The sequence below is a fragment of the Dermacentor silvarum genome, chromosome 8 (genome assembly GCF_013339745.2).
Source record: "Dermacentor silvarum isolate Dsil-2018 chromosome 8, BIME_Dsil_1.4, whole genome shotgun sequence".
NCBI lineage: Eukaryota > Metazoa > Arthropoda > Arachnida > Ixodida > Ixodidae > Dermacentor > Dermacentor silvarum.
The window spans coordinates 90,271,764-90,287,511 of record NC_051161.1 but is presented as its reverse complement, the minus strand read 5'-3'; the positions used below and the strand labels follow the sequence as shown (position 1 = coordinate 90,287,511).

The window sequence follows — 15,748 nt, the reverse complement described above, 5'->3', positions numbered from 1 at the left end:
TCGTTATATCGAATGCGGAGCCACGCCGATGACATCATAGTGCACATCTTTGTGCACTGTGAGGTCTTCTGGCACCTGGAGGTGGAGAAGAGAATCGCGCGGCGGGGAAAGCGCGTGGCAAAGCAACACCACCTAGAGAGGAAATTCTAGGTGGCATTGAGCAAAGGGGGGAAATAAAGCCCCTATAGGGGAAAGGAAAAACGAGGCGATGCGTCGCAGTGGCTCGCACGTCACCCGCATTCACAAATTAAAATGTCACTAACTTTCAAGCTATCCTCTGCAACCGTTTCCTCATTATCCTCACATCTCTTTGAATAAAATAAAAGAAAATTAACATGTAAGAAGCTTATTTTTAAGCCTGGTCATCATAGCAATCGCTCAACTGTTAATCCAGGATGTGCATACACAATGTGGTTGGCTGCTTACAAATTTAATCACATCTTAATTTTATCCAAGCATTAAAAAGAAAAAAGAAAGAAAAGAAAAAGTTGCAATGCGTAGCCCTAAAGAAGCAGCCACTCACCTTTGCGCATCTCCACATCATTGGGGATGAAGAGGACGTCACCTTGGGCCTCCACTAAAGGGTGGCGCAAAGCTGTCATCCGTATCACACCTGAGCCTGGACAAAAACACACCCCTCAAAATGATGCTGAGGCACTTGTAATGTGAAAACGTAATGACAAACAGACTTTATGGAAATAGAAAACGGGTGAGTGCGAAATCAGTAAGTGATCACTAAATGAGAAACAAAGCACACGTAGCCCAGAGCAGCGCTACACGGTAGCACTCTGGTTTGCGAATTCATTGGTTACCAAAGCCAGGCAAACATGTTCGCTGCACCTAGCAGTAATCACCACAGCCACGGGTCCAATCAAGTTTAACTGTAGGAGGTTTTCAACACATTAGAATTTACAAGTATGTGTGAAGGAATCGAAAGCCCTTCGTTAAATTGAAAGCTCCGACTTTGCCGCTGTGACAATATTTTCGTTGACACAGCATCAAGACTTTGGTCGCTGACTCTGAAATTCGTTTTTTCGGACTGCCCAATTATTCGGACATTTCTTACGGCCCATTCCGTGTAAGAAAATTCGAGTAGCAACTGTACTTTTATTAATGCAATGTCAAACTTCAATATAATGAAGTAAAGTACCACTTTATCGACTGTGTTATATCGAGGCGTATCAATGGATGTTGCGGCTGCTCACCTTTTGGACGCATAGTGGGCCGCACAAAAGGCTTGTTGGTGGCTGACACTGCTGCCACTGCGAAGCCGACTAGGACGTCGAGGTGGGAGATGACCTCCGACAGCTGCTGCAGGGGCTCCCAGTAGCCAGCTGGAAAAGCAGCCATTAAAGGGGCAGCTTAACCTTTTATAAGGAATCGCTTTTATTGTTGCCAAGCTCGAGCCATGACGACAAAGGGCCGTATTCTGAAACGATCCACTTCAACGATACTTTCGCCTCAGCGATAGCCACGTTCAGTAAATCAACCTGCTGCTTACCCGTGGTGTCAGCATGCACTATCAAAACGCGCTCTCGAACGCTTCACAACACACGAGAAAATGCACCGGGCGAGTGCAGAGTGGCTCGAGTGTGTTGCTTTCGAGTGTACCGGCCACAGTACGACCCAGACGTGCTCGTTTATTCACGAGAGCACCCAACGACACCGTGACGTCAAATTGAGGTAGACCGTAACTGCTAGATGTATTTATGTTCCGGTTTCTCTATAACAGCCAATCAACGCGCGCTGTTGGCGAAGGCGTGCCCAAGGCGATAGCATCGCTGAAGTGGATCATTTCAGAATACGGCTCAAAGAAGGCACAACAAGCTGTTGATAATCTGCACAAATGAGAAAGATTTATGCCCGATTACGATATGTACAGATGAGGATGACGGAAGGTTGCACTCATATCTCATTTATTGCCCTCAGTCCCACACTGCATTAATATTAGGCTTATGCAAATATCAATTTTTTGCTTCAAAGCAAAGTTCAAGCTAACAGTAATTAGTACGTATCGAATGATTTCAAAGCAAATAGCTCAAACACCCTGACATAAGAGCCAGATGTTGGCAAATCTAAAACACGTTGGCTTTTTTTTACTTGCAAAAAAGGAAACAAGTTAATCCCTGGAGTCAGTTTATGTTCAAAGTATATTATCGTATTTTCATGCAAAAAATGTGAGTTCGACATTTCTTTCAACTCCAGCAGCACAGCAAATTTGTTTACAGCATCTTTCCCACTATTGTGCTTCAGTCTACTCAAAATTTTGTGGTGGTTGAGGTCGCAGGAGTGTTTCATATTCACCCGTAATGTGTCGTCACGATGCTGCAAAGTGAGACCTTGATTGCGAGATGCAGTTTATGCTGTGTTGTGCAAATTCATCTTGACACTTTACATTCGGCAAGTGCACAGAAGAAATTGGCAGGCACGCTCGCCGCTTTTGCGATCCTTGGTATAGCTTGCGGGCATGATTAGGAGCTCGCTTACCGACGAGCAGCAAACTTTCCGCGATGGTTTCTCGTTCACTGCCATGTCTTCCTTGGCTGTTAGGCCTAACCAATTCTATTTCACTGGCTATTGGCCACCAAAGTTATGGTTAAATGTTGCATCTACGCAAATATATCCATAGCAACTGTACAACTTTCAGGAAGCCGTACAGCCACTGTGAATATGTTTGAATAATTGAGAAGGAGCAGAAATCAGGAGGAGACTATTAACTAACTCGTCTTTGCCTTGTCTTCGCTATGAGCTATGTGATGTGACTTTCTCACCAAAACTGAAGCTGTCGATTATACATGTCTTAAAATTGACCATATATTTGCATGTGTATCACGCACAAAAAATATTTTAAATTTAACTGTAAAACCAGGGTGCAGGTTAAATGCGAATTTTGACATGAGATGTGGCTTCACAGCAGTGTGGCATGTGCTGCCGTGAAACCGTCTTCTTTCTGGGGTTTTACATACCAAAGCCAGTTCTGATTATGAGGCACACCATAGTGGAGGGCTCCGTATTAATTTTGACCGCCTGGGGTTCTTAAACGTGCACTACAACGCAAGCACACGGGCGTTTTTTTCATTTTGCCTCCATCGAAATGATGCCGCCGAGGCCGGGATTCGATCCCGCAACCTCATGCTCAGCAGCACGCCTTAGCCACTGAGCCGCAAACTTCGGGTCCTGCCATGAAACCACCTTTAGGGCAAAGTTCTCTATCACCAGCGCCGCCAAAAAGGTGGGTAGCAGAGCCACTGGCCAAAGATACAATGTGAATGATTCATGCATCCGCAAATGGAGACTGTTTCAGAAAGATTTGGGCATTGTATGCTCTTATTTCTGCAAGTTATATGTGTGGATTCTTTTTTTTTTTCTTCCCGGGGTGTTGTAATTGGGGGCGAAGCTTAACACGGAAAAACACGTATATTAGTTGATTTCGAATACTGAAATTCAAGCCGAAGCGAATATTCAATATACCATAATATTTTATTGAATACTCGAAAATATCAAATATTCGCACAATTAAGCCTCATTATTATGCTAGAGCTTGTCAATTAGGCCAATGTCTTGAAGGAATGAGAAATGAATGCTTAAAGCTTGTTGTTAAGAGAGTGGGGGAAGGAAAGACAAGGAGGTTAACTAGACTTTATCCAGTTTGTAACCCAACATGTGGGAAGCGAAAGAGAGAGAGAAAAGATAAGAGTTCAAATCATGCGCGTGCACAATGCTTTGAAGGAGAAGTCATAGAGCCCGATAAGCTTCCAAGCTCTAGTGGTCCTTGGGAAGCAGAGCCCATACTACTGAGATGACAAGTCCTTTCGTCTCTGTGAGCTGGACATTCCAACAAAATGTGTTCCACGGTTTCTAATGCACCGAAGCTATCACAAAAAGGTCGATGGTTAGTCCACGACGGCACGGGTAACTGATGAATGTGGCATTGAGATGAAGTCGATGATAAATTGTCTCAAGGTGTTAAAGGGGGCAGTGACACCCAATTTTCGATCATCATCATCATCTGTATTGTGTGACGTAATCCTTGTGCGTTCAAGAACATGTTCGCAAGAGTTTAGTGCATTTGAGCCAGCACGTAATTTGTAATTGAATTTTTTATATTACACTCAAATGGCATAACAGGCAAACAACACTGGCCAGCTCATGAGCCGTGACGTCACAACTGCATGCTTGCCGAGCGAGCATGTATATTCCAGCGAAGAATCTGTGTTTCAGCTGTGTGCGCATGCGGGAAACTTCTGCTTTGTTCAGCTTGCCATTGGAATTGTTCCAACTTGCAACGGATAAAACAATGCCACCGCGGCGCCTAAGTAGCGCTGTGGGCTGCCACAGCAAACGGAGCAAGGAGTGCTCCGTATCATTCTTCAGTTTCCCCAAGGAGCCCGTCAAGTGTAGTACGGCTTGGGAGATGAATGTGGGAAGGAAGGACTGGCACTCATCTGAGGCTTTGGTTTTGTTCTCGGACACTTCAAGCTAGACAGCTAGAATGACGATTCGCGGATCAATTCCCAGCTTGTTATGATGAACAAAGCAGTTTGAAACACACTGCAGCCAAAGAATGAGGTGCTGTGAAGTGTGGTACATAGGATGAACAATTTTATGCAATTGTAAAAGACAAGCGAATTTGCGATAAATAGCTAGTAGGACAAAGGCTAGGTTATCTTTTATAGCAGTTATAATCACAGTTCGATTTTAGTTAAGAAGAATGAAACGAACAAATTTTGTACTGATTCAAGTGATGTACAGTGGAATCTTGTTCATACGATCTTCACGGGAACTGGAAAATAGTGTATCATCCAAAACTCGTATTATCCAACGTATTATCCAACCGAATCGTATTATTGGGAAAATAAAAATAAACGTACTATCCTGAAGAATGTATTATGCAGAATCGTATCAACGATTATAGTTAAGCAGAATGAAACAAACAAATTTTGTGCTCATTGAAGTGATGTACAGTGGAATCCCGTTGATACGATCTTCACGGGAACCGGAAAATAAAGCATATCATTCAAAAATCATATTATCCAACGTATTATCCTGAAAAACGTATTATGCAGAATCATATCAACGAGATTCCACTGTAATTAGTTTATTGTGACTGGGATCCCACAGTGGAAGCCCATATTCAGCTAAGGAGTGCATTAGTGTTTTGCAAAGCGAGAACAATAATGCAGACAGGGCTTCGGAAAAGTTATGGCATAAATACCTGAGCATGTCGTTAGCCTTACTGTGCTCTGCATAGATTGTCCAAGTTAAGCTGGTTGCAATGTGCCCAAGGTGACATTGTTAAGGTGGTAAGTGCTGGATTGGGATTAGCTCTAGACATGCAAATAACTTTGCATTTGTAAATATATAGTTCTATTAGCACCTCCCTGCACCAATCAATTACGATATTCAAATCACAGTGATGTATCCCAGTATCTCTAACCTTAACAAGGTCACAAAGGATAACAAAATTTTTTGTGAATAAATGAATGTTACAGAATATTGTAATAGTAAGATCATTAATGCATATAAGGAATAAAAGAGATTGCAGCACAAATACTTGCAGTACAGCTGACTGAACTTCAGTGACTGGGAAGTTATGACTGTTAATGGTAACAAATTGAAAATGATTAGAAAGGAAATGTTCAATCCATTTCAGAAGGTTAAGCTCAAATTTCAGTAAACTTAGCTTAAAAAGTACTGCTTCATCACATACCGTCAAGATGCTTACTCAAAAAAAAAAATTATGGTTCATCCCTCTTTCATAGGAATTGGTAAAACACGAAAGTGAAACGTGTCTTCACAGAAGCTGTTTCATGTTTAGTTCGTAAACTCACGGTCCGCTGCAGCGAAAGGCACACAACTTGCGGGATGGCGACCGTGCTACGAGCAACGGCCTGTTGGCGAGCGGCGCTGACATGCACCAGGCATCTCAACGCACTGACTTGCTTGCGAGAAATTGATAAGGGTTTTCTAAGCTGCGTGTCGGTGCATGCATCCGTGGCGTAATGGTTTCAATGTCGGGCTTCTGTACTAGAAATCCTGGGTTCGAATCCTGTCGTCGGACACTTTTAATAATGTTTACTTTATCATTTATTACCCAGTACTTCATTGAAAATTACGAGTTTACAATGTCACGAAGCCGTTTACGCTTCGGTTCATTATTCTGTGGCTACACCGCGTTGGAGCCTCCGCTGCGCTGTGACTACCGAAGCACTCCCTGTCGGTGCTCGTTACCGAGTCACGATGCAGTACTTCACCACTCCTAGATGGCGGCACGTCACATCCATTGCAGGAAGTCATTCGTGAAAGCCAGCATAAAACACTTTCGAGTTAACAATAACAATAGCAAAAGAAATGTTGGCACTGGATGATCAGTATGAGATATGATGCAACTGATTGATGAGTGAGAAAAATAACTTGTTTCACCGGAACATGTTCCCTGTAAGGGAACTGGGCAGCGTTATCAATTGAGCGATTCTGTCGCTACATTTTAGTGACTTTTAGGTCTGTTTAGCAACAAAAATTTCTATTTAGCGATCGGCGACGTTTTTTTGGCTCGGCAATGGAACAATTGGCGACATTTTAATGACTTGAAAGTTAGGAAGGCTGTTTCGAAAATGGCCGTCTCGAACTTACTTTATTGTTCCAAAGCTACAAGTCCAAAATTGGCTGCACAGCGTGTGGGCTCCGTGACAATGATGAAGCAACAGTTGCCTTAACATCAGTGTTCATTACAGGCTTCAGATTGTGCTTACAAAATGCGTCGCTTTTTAACAATTCTTTACAAAACCAATGTGAATGGGTCCTAACGTTGCGGGTATTGCAGTTTCACTAAATACATTCAAATGGTGAGCGTTCGCGAATTAAATTAATTTACCAAAACTTGTTGCAATAAATCATATGGTGCACTTTAAGACTCAGCAGCTGAATGATAAGACATATCTACTGTAGAAGAGCATGCATACCACCTGGGCTTTTTCACGTAAATCTCAACGCCACGGTGGGAGAGGAGGGAAGCAGATTTGGACTCAGAAACTTGGCGCTGAGCCGTGCTCCCTCAAGAGCCGCAGAAGGTAGCACCAACCTTTCCTTTTCTCATACCGAACCACTTTTCCTTTCTCGGCAACTCCACCACTTCGGTGGCTCCCCTCGCCTTCCCTCTCAACTCCCTCACCTTAGACTGTCTCCGTGCGCGCCCGCTGCCGTGCTGGCGCCAGCTTAGCCTGCTCCCTGAAGTTTTATTTTCTGCCATTATCGACAAGTTGGCCGGCGTGGGCAGTTTCGTTGTCCAGACTTGGCCTCCGCCCCTGCTTCCCTCTGCGCAACAGCTGTTCAAGGTCATCACGTGACCAGAAAATAGAAGGAGCAGAAAGAAGAAGGGTTCACTGCCATTTTCTCCGTGTGGCTGAGACGTAGATACGCACACGCATGTTCCGGCGTGACACAGAAACCATTTGAGAAAGAATAAAATTTCCGCTGCATTCTTTTTTTTTCTTTTCTTTTATTGACGCGCGGTGTTGAGGGGTCTCTCCTAAGCTTTTGCTCTACGGCAGGGTCGGAGCAACGCTAGTCAGAAGCGCCGCTGCATAATTTGGCGCACTGCTGAGAGCATTGTCGGAGCACGATATGTTCGAATTAACTGTCGCAAATGTTTGCGCGTTCGAATTACTGGCCGTTTTCGCCCATTGGAATACACATAACTTTGACGGGACCACAGCGTCAGTTCGAATAAACTGGAAGTTCGAATTAAGCATGTTCGAATTAACGAGATTTGACTGTATAACAATCTATCGATTATAATGACAACATTTTACGGCATTTATGATTTTCCAGCCCTGCCTATTGAAATTGCGCCCAGATGTAACGAATATTTTTAAAACTGCGCATACTGTTACAACGCACACTTCACACGCGAACACTGTAAAAGGAGGGCGCACATGAAGTTTCGAAGCATGAAAGCACAACCGAACTGGGCAATGGGATGTAGAGCAATGACAGTAGAGCAGGAAATGATGAAGCAATGATGCAGAGCAGCAGATGCATACAGCAGGACCCTGTGCTTACCAGCGATTTCGACTATCATCTTGGCGATTCCTTCTTGGGCACGATCGTATGCCTTTCGTGCCTCGAGGAAGCGTTCGTTAGCTTCAGTCAGCGATCCGTTACGGAAGCGCACGCCATTCAGCTTGGTGTCGATAGTCGTGTATCCCTTGCGTGAACGCAATACTGGCTCCTCCTGTGACCAACAATAAAAGTACATGCATTCACAATGTGATCAATACGTCAAGCACATGAGTGATTAATTTATTGATAGACTGATAGAGTTTAGCATCCTGAAGCAATCCTTCTCTTTCTCCTCAGTGACACCGCTACAGAGCTGGAAATATAAAACATATATAATTGAGCAAGAGCAAAAGTAGAGAACAGTGTGACACTGAACAAAGTTGAAACCTTTGCAAGTGAAGTAACATGCCAATATTGACTGAGCAGCTGTCCATTCAATGTGTATTCTTTCCAATTGCATTATAATCAAGGTACAATTTTTCGAACTCCCTGGGCACCGCGAGAACATCTGAAAAATGGGGCAACCCAAAACAATGACCGCATGCCTTGAATTGCCCTCAAGGGTTCACATTGCCACAGCTACGTCTGGAATAGATTTAAAGACTTGCCAGTACACTTGTTAGGCATCTCGGTGCTCTTACTATGACAAGAGACACCATGGGCGTGCGTATATAATTTATTCATAACACATTTAAGTAATATTAACAACTCATTTTGTGCCCCATAACAGTGGCCCCTTTGCACTCTTGGTATGCTTCACTGCAATACATTGCATATGCTTGACGCCTAACGCCACTGCACCGCCACAAAGCTGATTTTCGGGAACCGGCATTAGCAACACTTTAGACCCTTGCTGTACGTTTCGATGCCATCGGCAAGCATAATGAAGTCAGAGTTGGCGGCCATTGCTGACAGCGGTAAATTTTAAATGAAAAACGCGGCACCGAACAGCAGGAAGCTTGATAGTGAATGTCAAAGCAAGTAGGCCTAACAACAGCACAAAATAACTACTACGGCTGCCAGTGAATCGGCATGCGAGTGCTGCTTCGTGACTGCAAGATAATGAAAATGACGGTGGTGGCGGCCTCAATAACGCGATTTCAGATCTGCACTCAGGGCAAGCAGTATAAAAAATCAAATGCCGAAGGATTTCAGCATCCAAAATTTCATATGACTTTGTACATTGGTTAAATGGTCTGAATTATCAGGCATGTCCAAAAAATTTGTGGTTGAGAGTATATTCTTGAAAATCTTGTAATCACCACCATAATAAATTAAGATGCAAAGATGATGACAGAAAATATTATGGCAGAACTCCTCTCATGATGACTGTCAATGGTGATGCGATTAGCACTCAAGCTATGTAGCGACACATCAGATTTCTGAAGTCATGTTTACTTAACACCTGTAGTGCTCATCCTGTGTGGTCACGGCTCCGTGTCCGTGTCTTTCATGTGGCTTCTTATGTCCTCGTCTGTATGCAATACAAAAGTATTCCAAGATTGCATACCAATAAGCTCACAGTGCAAGATTAGTTGATGCATCTGGACGATTCGATGACGCATCAATGCACAAGCAACCAGACTCAAGTAGTCTTCATTCGATTTGGCGACCAACAACAGTGCTTGCTGCTGTCGTAATTTGAGTGTTGCTTGTCTTTCTGGGAACAAAATTTACCTGCAGCACCACCTGACACTATCAATGTCGAAGTCATCGGTCAGCGATACCATATACAAAGTGTTCGAGGTGATATAGAAGTGGTAGGCCCGCAGCAGTGCCTTTCACTTACAATAGACTGCAATGCCATCGTCAATACAGCTTTTTCATGCTGTCGCTATATTCCGGGCGTGCTTGCCCTGAGAAAGGAGCCAAGCTGAGCACTGCTTTCATCAGACATGATTCTTAATCCATAAAAGCAACGAGCAGGCTGGTGTGGACTCATTGTTATAACCAATATATCGTTATACAGGGCAGTCCACTTATAACGATACTACATATAGCGAAATATCGGTTATAACGATGAGTTGACTTAAGAGTATCAACTTATGCATTAGGGCTATGAGAAAAAAAACCATATGTAACGATATGTTATTCACCGCGTACCTGATATAACGATCCAAATTTTGCTTCTGGGCGGAGTTTTTCAGTGCAGAATAATCGTGAAGTTTGCATTCCTAAGTTGCCCTTAACCGAGACGGGGCGAAAAGTTTGCCTACGCGAGTTCATATCTGCCACCATTACCGCGCAGCGCATCCTGCCTGTGCACCGATTGCGAAAGCCACGGAGAGCATTGCAAGTTGCCGAAGCGTGCACAAGATGGTGCCAGCTGCTTCACGTCCGTGTCGCCAGCAGGTCGTGCGAGTGTCCTTAGAAGAGGAGGGGAAAAAAATGAAAGTGATAAGCGAGCGGAAACGTGCCGTGGAAGCAGCGCGAGGTGCGCCGACAAAGTGCAAAGCTGTGTCGCTTGAGACGAAGCTGCAGATTTTGCAAGACTCGAAGAAGTACAAGCTCGTGCAGTCGACGATATCGACGATTATGAAAACCGGGAGCGCCACGATCATGAAGGCTTGAAGCAGTGGTCATGCCGATCAACCAAAAATGCAGGCTTCGTGCACCAGGGCGAAACACCGCATGGGTGAAACCAACACGGTGGAAGCAGTTGACATACAGAACTCTGGGAGCACACTGCCGACGACGATGAAAAAGATGGTGCTTCAATGGAGGAGCTACCGAATGCAGATAGTGCTGCCTCAATCTATGAAGAGATCTCCGACGGGGCGATTGTTGTCGCGACAGGCGGCGGCGTTGTGCAACGGAGGCAACGACAGCAGCTGTAGTGACGACGAGATTGACAATAGCCAGTCTTTGACACCAACCTTGATGTTCACTCAAAGTACACTGTCATTAATCGAGTCGCTCATCATTTCATGCATGCTAAATTATAACCGCCAGTGTTCGCGCAGAAGCTGGACGCGATCCACACCGCAGTTGTGAGCACGAAATTTCCTGCGAAAGCAAGTGCAGATTTATGACTATTCTGGAACGCCTAACGCTTGACACACTGCTTAGAGGTATAAATAAACGTTTTATTTTTCACAGCCTGCTTTCTACGTCGATTTTTATCGCAAGTAGGAAATTTGGTTTCATAGCTACAAAGGTATACTCGGCAGCTTTTTTTACGGCAGTCCAGATATAGCGATGATCGGTTATAACGATTGAATTTTTCGTTCTTCTTGATATCGTTATCACTGCACTGTATAAGATCAAGGAGTGAGCAACTGGACCAAAGTAGTCGCTTGTCGACCAAAGCAACCATTTGCAACCAACTTGGTCATGTGACCTCTGCGACTCGTTCGTATGAATGAGCTCTTCTTCTTAATCATGTCCCCAACATTTAGCCAAGTTTCACACCATTCTCAGGTTGTGGTGATGATACACATTTCAGTTTGGCACCCGTCTTTCATTAGGATTGCGTCTCTGCTGGTTACAAATGGAGTGTGAGCAGCAACCATTCTGACCTTGCGTGTCACTCTGAAGTAGTAGCCCAGATCCTTACTCGTCTCCAGCTTTATGGTCTTGGCAGCTTCCAGGCCAAGGTCTTTTGCAGCCTATGATGGCCAAAGAAAAAGAAGAGGAAGGAAAACGCTGAAGGTGAACTTCATCCCACACAAGTCTCAAAATGGGCTAGAATGATCAAACACAGCTTTGCAGGGTGATCCAGCTGCAACTACACCAGCTCTGCATTAACTTGTTTCTCTGTAGATGACTTTTCTGTTCTATGCTACTCGTCAAACAAACTGAGACACTGGGCTTTTCTGTTTTTTTTTTACGTGGTAGAGTAACAATTTGCTGAGCAAGATAAGCTGCTAACATGAAAAATTTAACAGCGATTTACTACAAGTATTATTGCCTCGTTTACCATTACCGTGTTTTCCTGGCCAGAAAAAAATCACAAAGACAAGAAAACTGTCTCTAGCCACGTGCCAATCCTAGCTCTGCAATGTGAGCTGTCACACCATCATTGGCGTTCCTGTAATTGTCATGACATCATAATCATTACTGTAACTGCAATTAATAGCATCATGTCACCGTGACTGTCCTCGTAATTATAGTCTCAAGGCCAGCTACTGCTGTTTTGCGTGAAAATATTTTCGTCTGAGTAGCTCGACACAGTTTCTTGCTTGTTTTTTTAATCTTCAAGTGCACTTCCTTGCACTTCATTGGAACACTGTAGCATAGTATTTACTAGAACAGCAGCAGCCTACATAACAATGAGCTGAGCCATTTCATTAGACGAAAATAAGTATCACACATTCTCAGCTGCACAAAGTGGAAGACAATGAAGCTCTCAGAGAAACCCAAATAAAGCATACTCTATAAGACGAGCAGTTTGGGTACCTTCATTGTCTATCCCATAGACACAATGCAAAAGAATCACAAGCACCAATTCTGCTCTCACAATACAGTGCTGATCAGCATTCTGCAGTACAAAGTGGCTAAATGTGTTGTCATTGTAAGAGAGCAAAGCTTAAAAGGCTCACTGCAAAAAAATAATTAGCGTAAGAAGTGCAGTTTCAGAAAATGTACATGTAGACCAGCGTTCATGCAAAATTTTAGGTTTGAAATATGAGTTTATGCGCAATGAAAGCCTAGCAAAAGTAGGCATTTTTGATACCGAAAGCGGAAAAAAAAAAAAAAAAAGAAGCCACCATTACTGCTTGTTGGAAGTGATGCACAACTCGGACAGCCATACTCCTCGGCATGACCTCCGGGATTAGGGACCTGCCACGACTTTCGTCATATCCGTTCACCACCAGGTGCACGTGTAATTTGCTCAGGTGCTATTCAAAGGCTGCTAATAAGAAAATTTGACAATTACCGGCCCTGTGGCTTTGCCAAGATTGCTTCATAGTACAGTTAAACCTTGATATAACGAAGTCAGTAAAATTGGCAATTTGCTTCGTTATATCGAAATTTCGTTACACTGAAATTCGACCTTTAACGCAAATAAGTACAATCACCGATGGATATTCCTTACATGGAAGGGGCCACAAAATTTTCAGAAATATCAGGCAATCGGAAAAAGCAAATTTGAATCAGAAAAGAATGCATTCAGAAACAATTCAGTCAGCGACAAAAGATACGGTTTCATGCCGTGCCGACAACAGCTTACATCGGCGGTATGAAGAGAAGCCAGCCATGCTTTCGCTTCCACTCCGCCCCCGCAGCTAATATTCGCCTGCAGTAGCACGACGCTATCATGAAAAGCACCTGCAGTGAGGAGCGAATGCTTTGTCTCCCTCTCGCTTCAACGAGTCTCTGAAACTCGAGATTACGCCTCCAGTACTAAACCCGCAGGAAGGCAGCACTAAAACTAAGTCGAGCACTCAATGAACCCACAGCAACTTTCATAAAAATGTGCTCTGTAGCCATCTTGTGATGGCGATGATGTTGCATCTCACAGCTCTGAAGTGGGGTCGTTACCAACACTGTGAATGTAGTTCTGGTTTTGTGTCTAATTGTAACGCGCAGGCAATTTTCGGACCCATTTTTTTCGGAAAAAAGGTGTGCCTTAGATTCAAGTAAATATGTTACTACTCAATCTAGACTTACACATTCAATGAAGCAGGGTCTTTGTTTTAAAATCTGTGACTTGCAGAAGTATCTTTATTGGCACAATTGCCTAATGCACTTCATGGTCATAAGGTCATAGTAACTATAGTCAGTGACAACCTAAGAGAGCAGTGACATCTATACCACTGTGCCGCAAAAAGATAATTTATTACATAGATGTGCAAGCCTATCACATTCACCCATTCATGCGATGTCACAGCTGAGACAAGCTTTCTATACCGGCATGCCAAAGGCGTCATTTAAGAGCTGTGTTTTGGAACTTGAAGGCATAGAGGGCAAGTGCGATGCAGTTTTATGGGCTGAGCTTCTAGTGAATTCTTAGGCTGACACCGAGTATAGTTGCAGCACCTATAACGCAGCACTTCTAGTGCCTGTCTCTTGTCCTAGGCTGTTATTTTACTGCTTCTTGTTCTGTTCACTGGCGCACAATGGTTGCTACCACAACCACTGATCGTTCAGAACTGCTACCAAATGAACTAGTGCATTTATGCATCCTGTACCAACCTTTCTGAGGTAGCTTTCGCATTCACTTTTCACTTTCTCCAATTCCTCGTGAAGCGCTGCAAGAAAACAGATGCAGGGTCAAACACCACCGCACTCCCAACTGTTGCTCCCCAGTAACAACAACACTTTCATGCTGCACTGCAGTAGTCGCAACAGCAAGTTTGAAAACAGAAGACATGTGTAGGAACTTTTACAAGTGGCTCACAGCCAGAAGACCTTGAGTCTTCAGCATGAATATTTGGTCCTAGAAGGTCACATGAACATTCGGCATCTCTAAATGGCATCTCTTTGTGCATCAATCTACACGTGTTGGCTCTATTGGGAGCTTCATTTAGTTTTTTTAGCCGGGAATAGAACCCGCAACCTCACGCACATTGGAAGAACACTATAACCACTGAGCCACTGTGGCAGGTCAGCTTCTCAAATTTTTGCCTGCCTGCCTGTCTGGGCTCACCAATTCCGAAGAGACTTTCAACAGCTACATAAACAAGCCTCCTCTAAGCGACAGGACCACAAGCAGGGACTGACCTCGGAGCTCGTCGTCAAACTCTGGCTTCACCAGGAAGTCTCCCTGCTCGACAGCTTCAAAGTCCAGCGTGCTTTCCACCATCTCTAGGTACTTGCTGAAATCTCCCTCCAACTCCTGCACGAGGGGAGGAGCACTAAGGTCAGGCTTAACTCTTTCCGTACCGCGCCCACTGGGCGTCGTTAGCCCACTATCGATGGTTTGAAATGCAGCTTTCGAGACCTTCCGTGCCGCTCACGGACGGACACACTGCACTATTGAACGTGGAGCAGAACTATATTTTGGTTTTCTAAGCAGTTCGCTTTTTTTGCCGCCAGGCGGCGATTTTCGAACGCGCTCCGAAGTTTGGTGATCGTCAAAGTACAAAGCAAAAATGGCCACCCACTATCGATGGTTTGAAACGCTGCTTTCGAGACCTTCGTCGCCGCTCACAGACACTATGCCATCGGACGTGAAGGAGGAGAACTATATTTTAGTTTTCCAAGCAGTGCGCTTTTTTACGGCGAGGCGGTGATTTTTTATTGCGCTCCGAAGTTTCGTGATTGTCAAAGTAGAAAGCAAAAATGGAAGCCTTCGACATCTTTGCGTGTGCGTTTTGAAAGATATCAGATCTTGTGATTCCGCTGCGTCTACGGCTGATTTTATCGATGGATCAAGCAGCAGCGAGTATGAGGATGCTGCTTTTTCATCAGACTTTGACTCTGAGAGCAACGACGATGCAAACCAGCCCGGAACATCAGCGGCCGCAGCCTGGCACGCACAACTGTAGTGCTTGCAGTAAAAGTTTTGCAGCAGGATACCTGTTTAACAAAAAATTTAGATTTTTGCAGAGATAGTGCCAATGAAACGGCAATACATTTTGTATATCTCAATTTTCGTTACATTCTTTTCTTAGTAGATACAAGCGTGTCTTTACAAACTTTGTTGAATTTTATTCCACAATCTTGATTTTGGCAACTTATATTTCTTTATGACATACATCTTGTTTATAAAACTTTTATGCATGAAAAGTGCATTCATTCT

The 15,748-nt window shown here is 44.0% G+C and overlaps 1 protein-coding gene across 1 annotated transcript in view; it reads right to left on the bottom strand.

Moving 5' to 3' along the window:
* LOC119461563 (DNA mismatch repair protein Msh2-like) overlaps nucleotides 1-15,748 on the bottom strand; it is a 75,586-nt gene that overhangs the window by 13,253 nt on the left and 46,585 nt on the right. The window contains exons 15-20 of the mRNA XM_037722907.1: nucleotides 14,728-14,842; nucleotides 14,200-14,255; nucleotides 11,580-11,669; nucleotides 8,062-8,233; nucleotides 1,206-1,334; nucleotides 524-619 (exon numbers count right to left, since the gene is read on the bottom strand). Coding sequence (XP_037578835.1) covers nucleotides 524-619; nucleotides 1,206-1,334; nucleotides 8,062-8,233; nucleotides 11,580-11,669; nucleotides 14,200-14,255; nucleotides 14,728-14,842 — 658 coding nt within the window. The remainder of the gene's footprint in view (nucleotides 1-523; nucleotides 620-1,205; nucleotides 1,335-8,061; nucleotides 8,234-11,579; nucleotides 11,670-14,199; nucleotides 14,256-14,727; nucleotides 14,843-15,748) is intronic.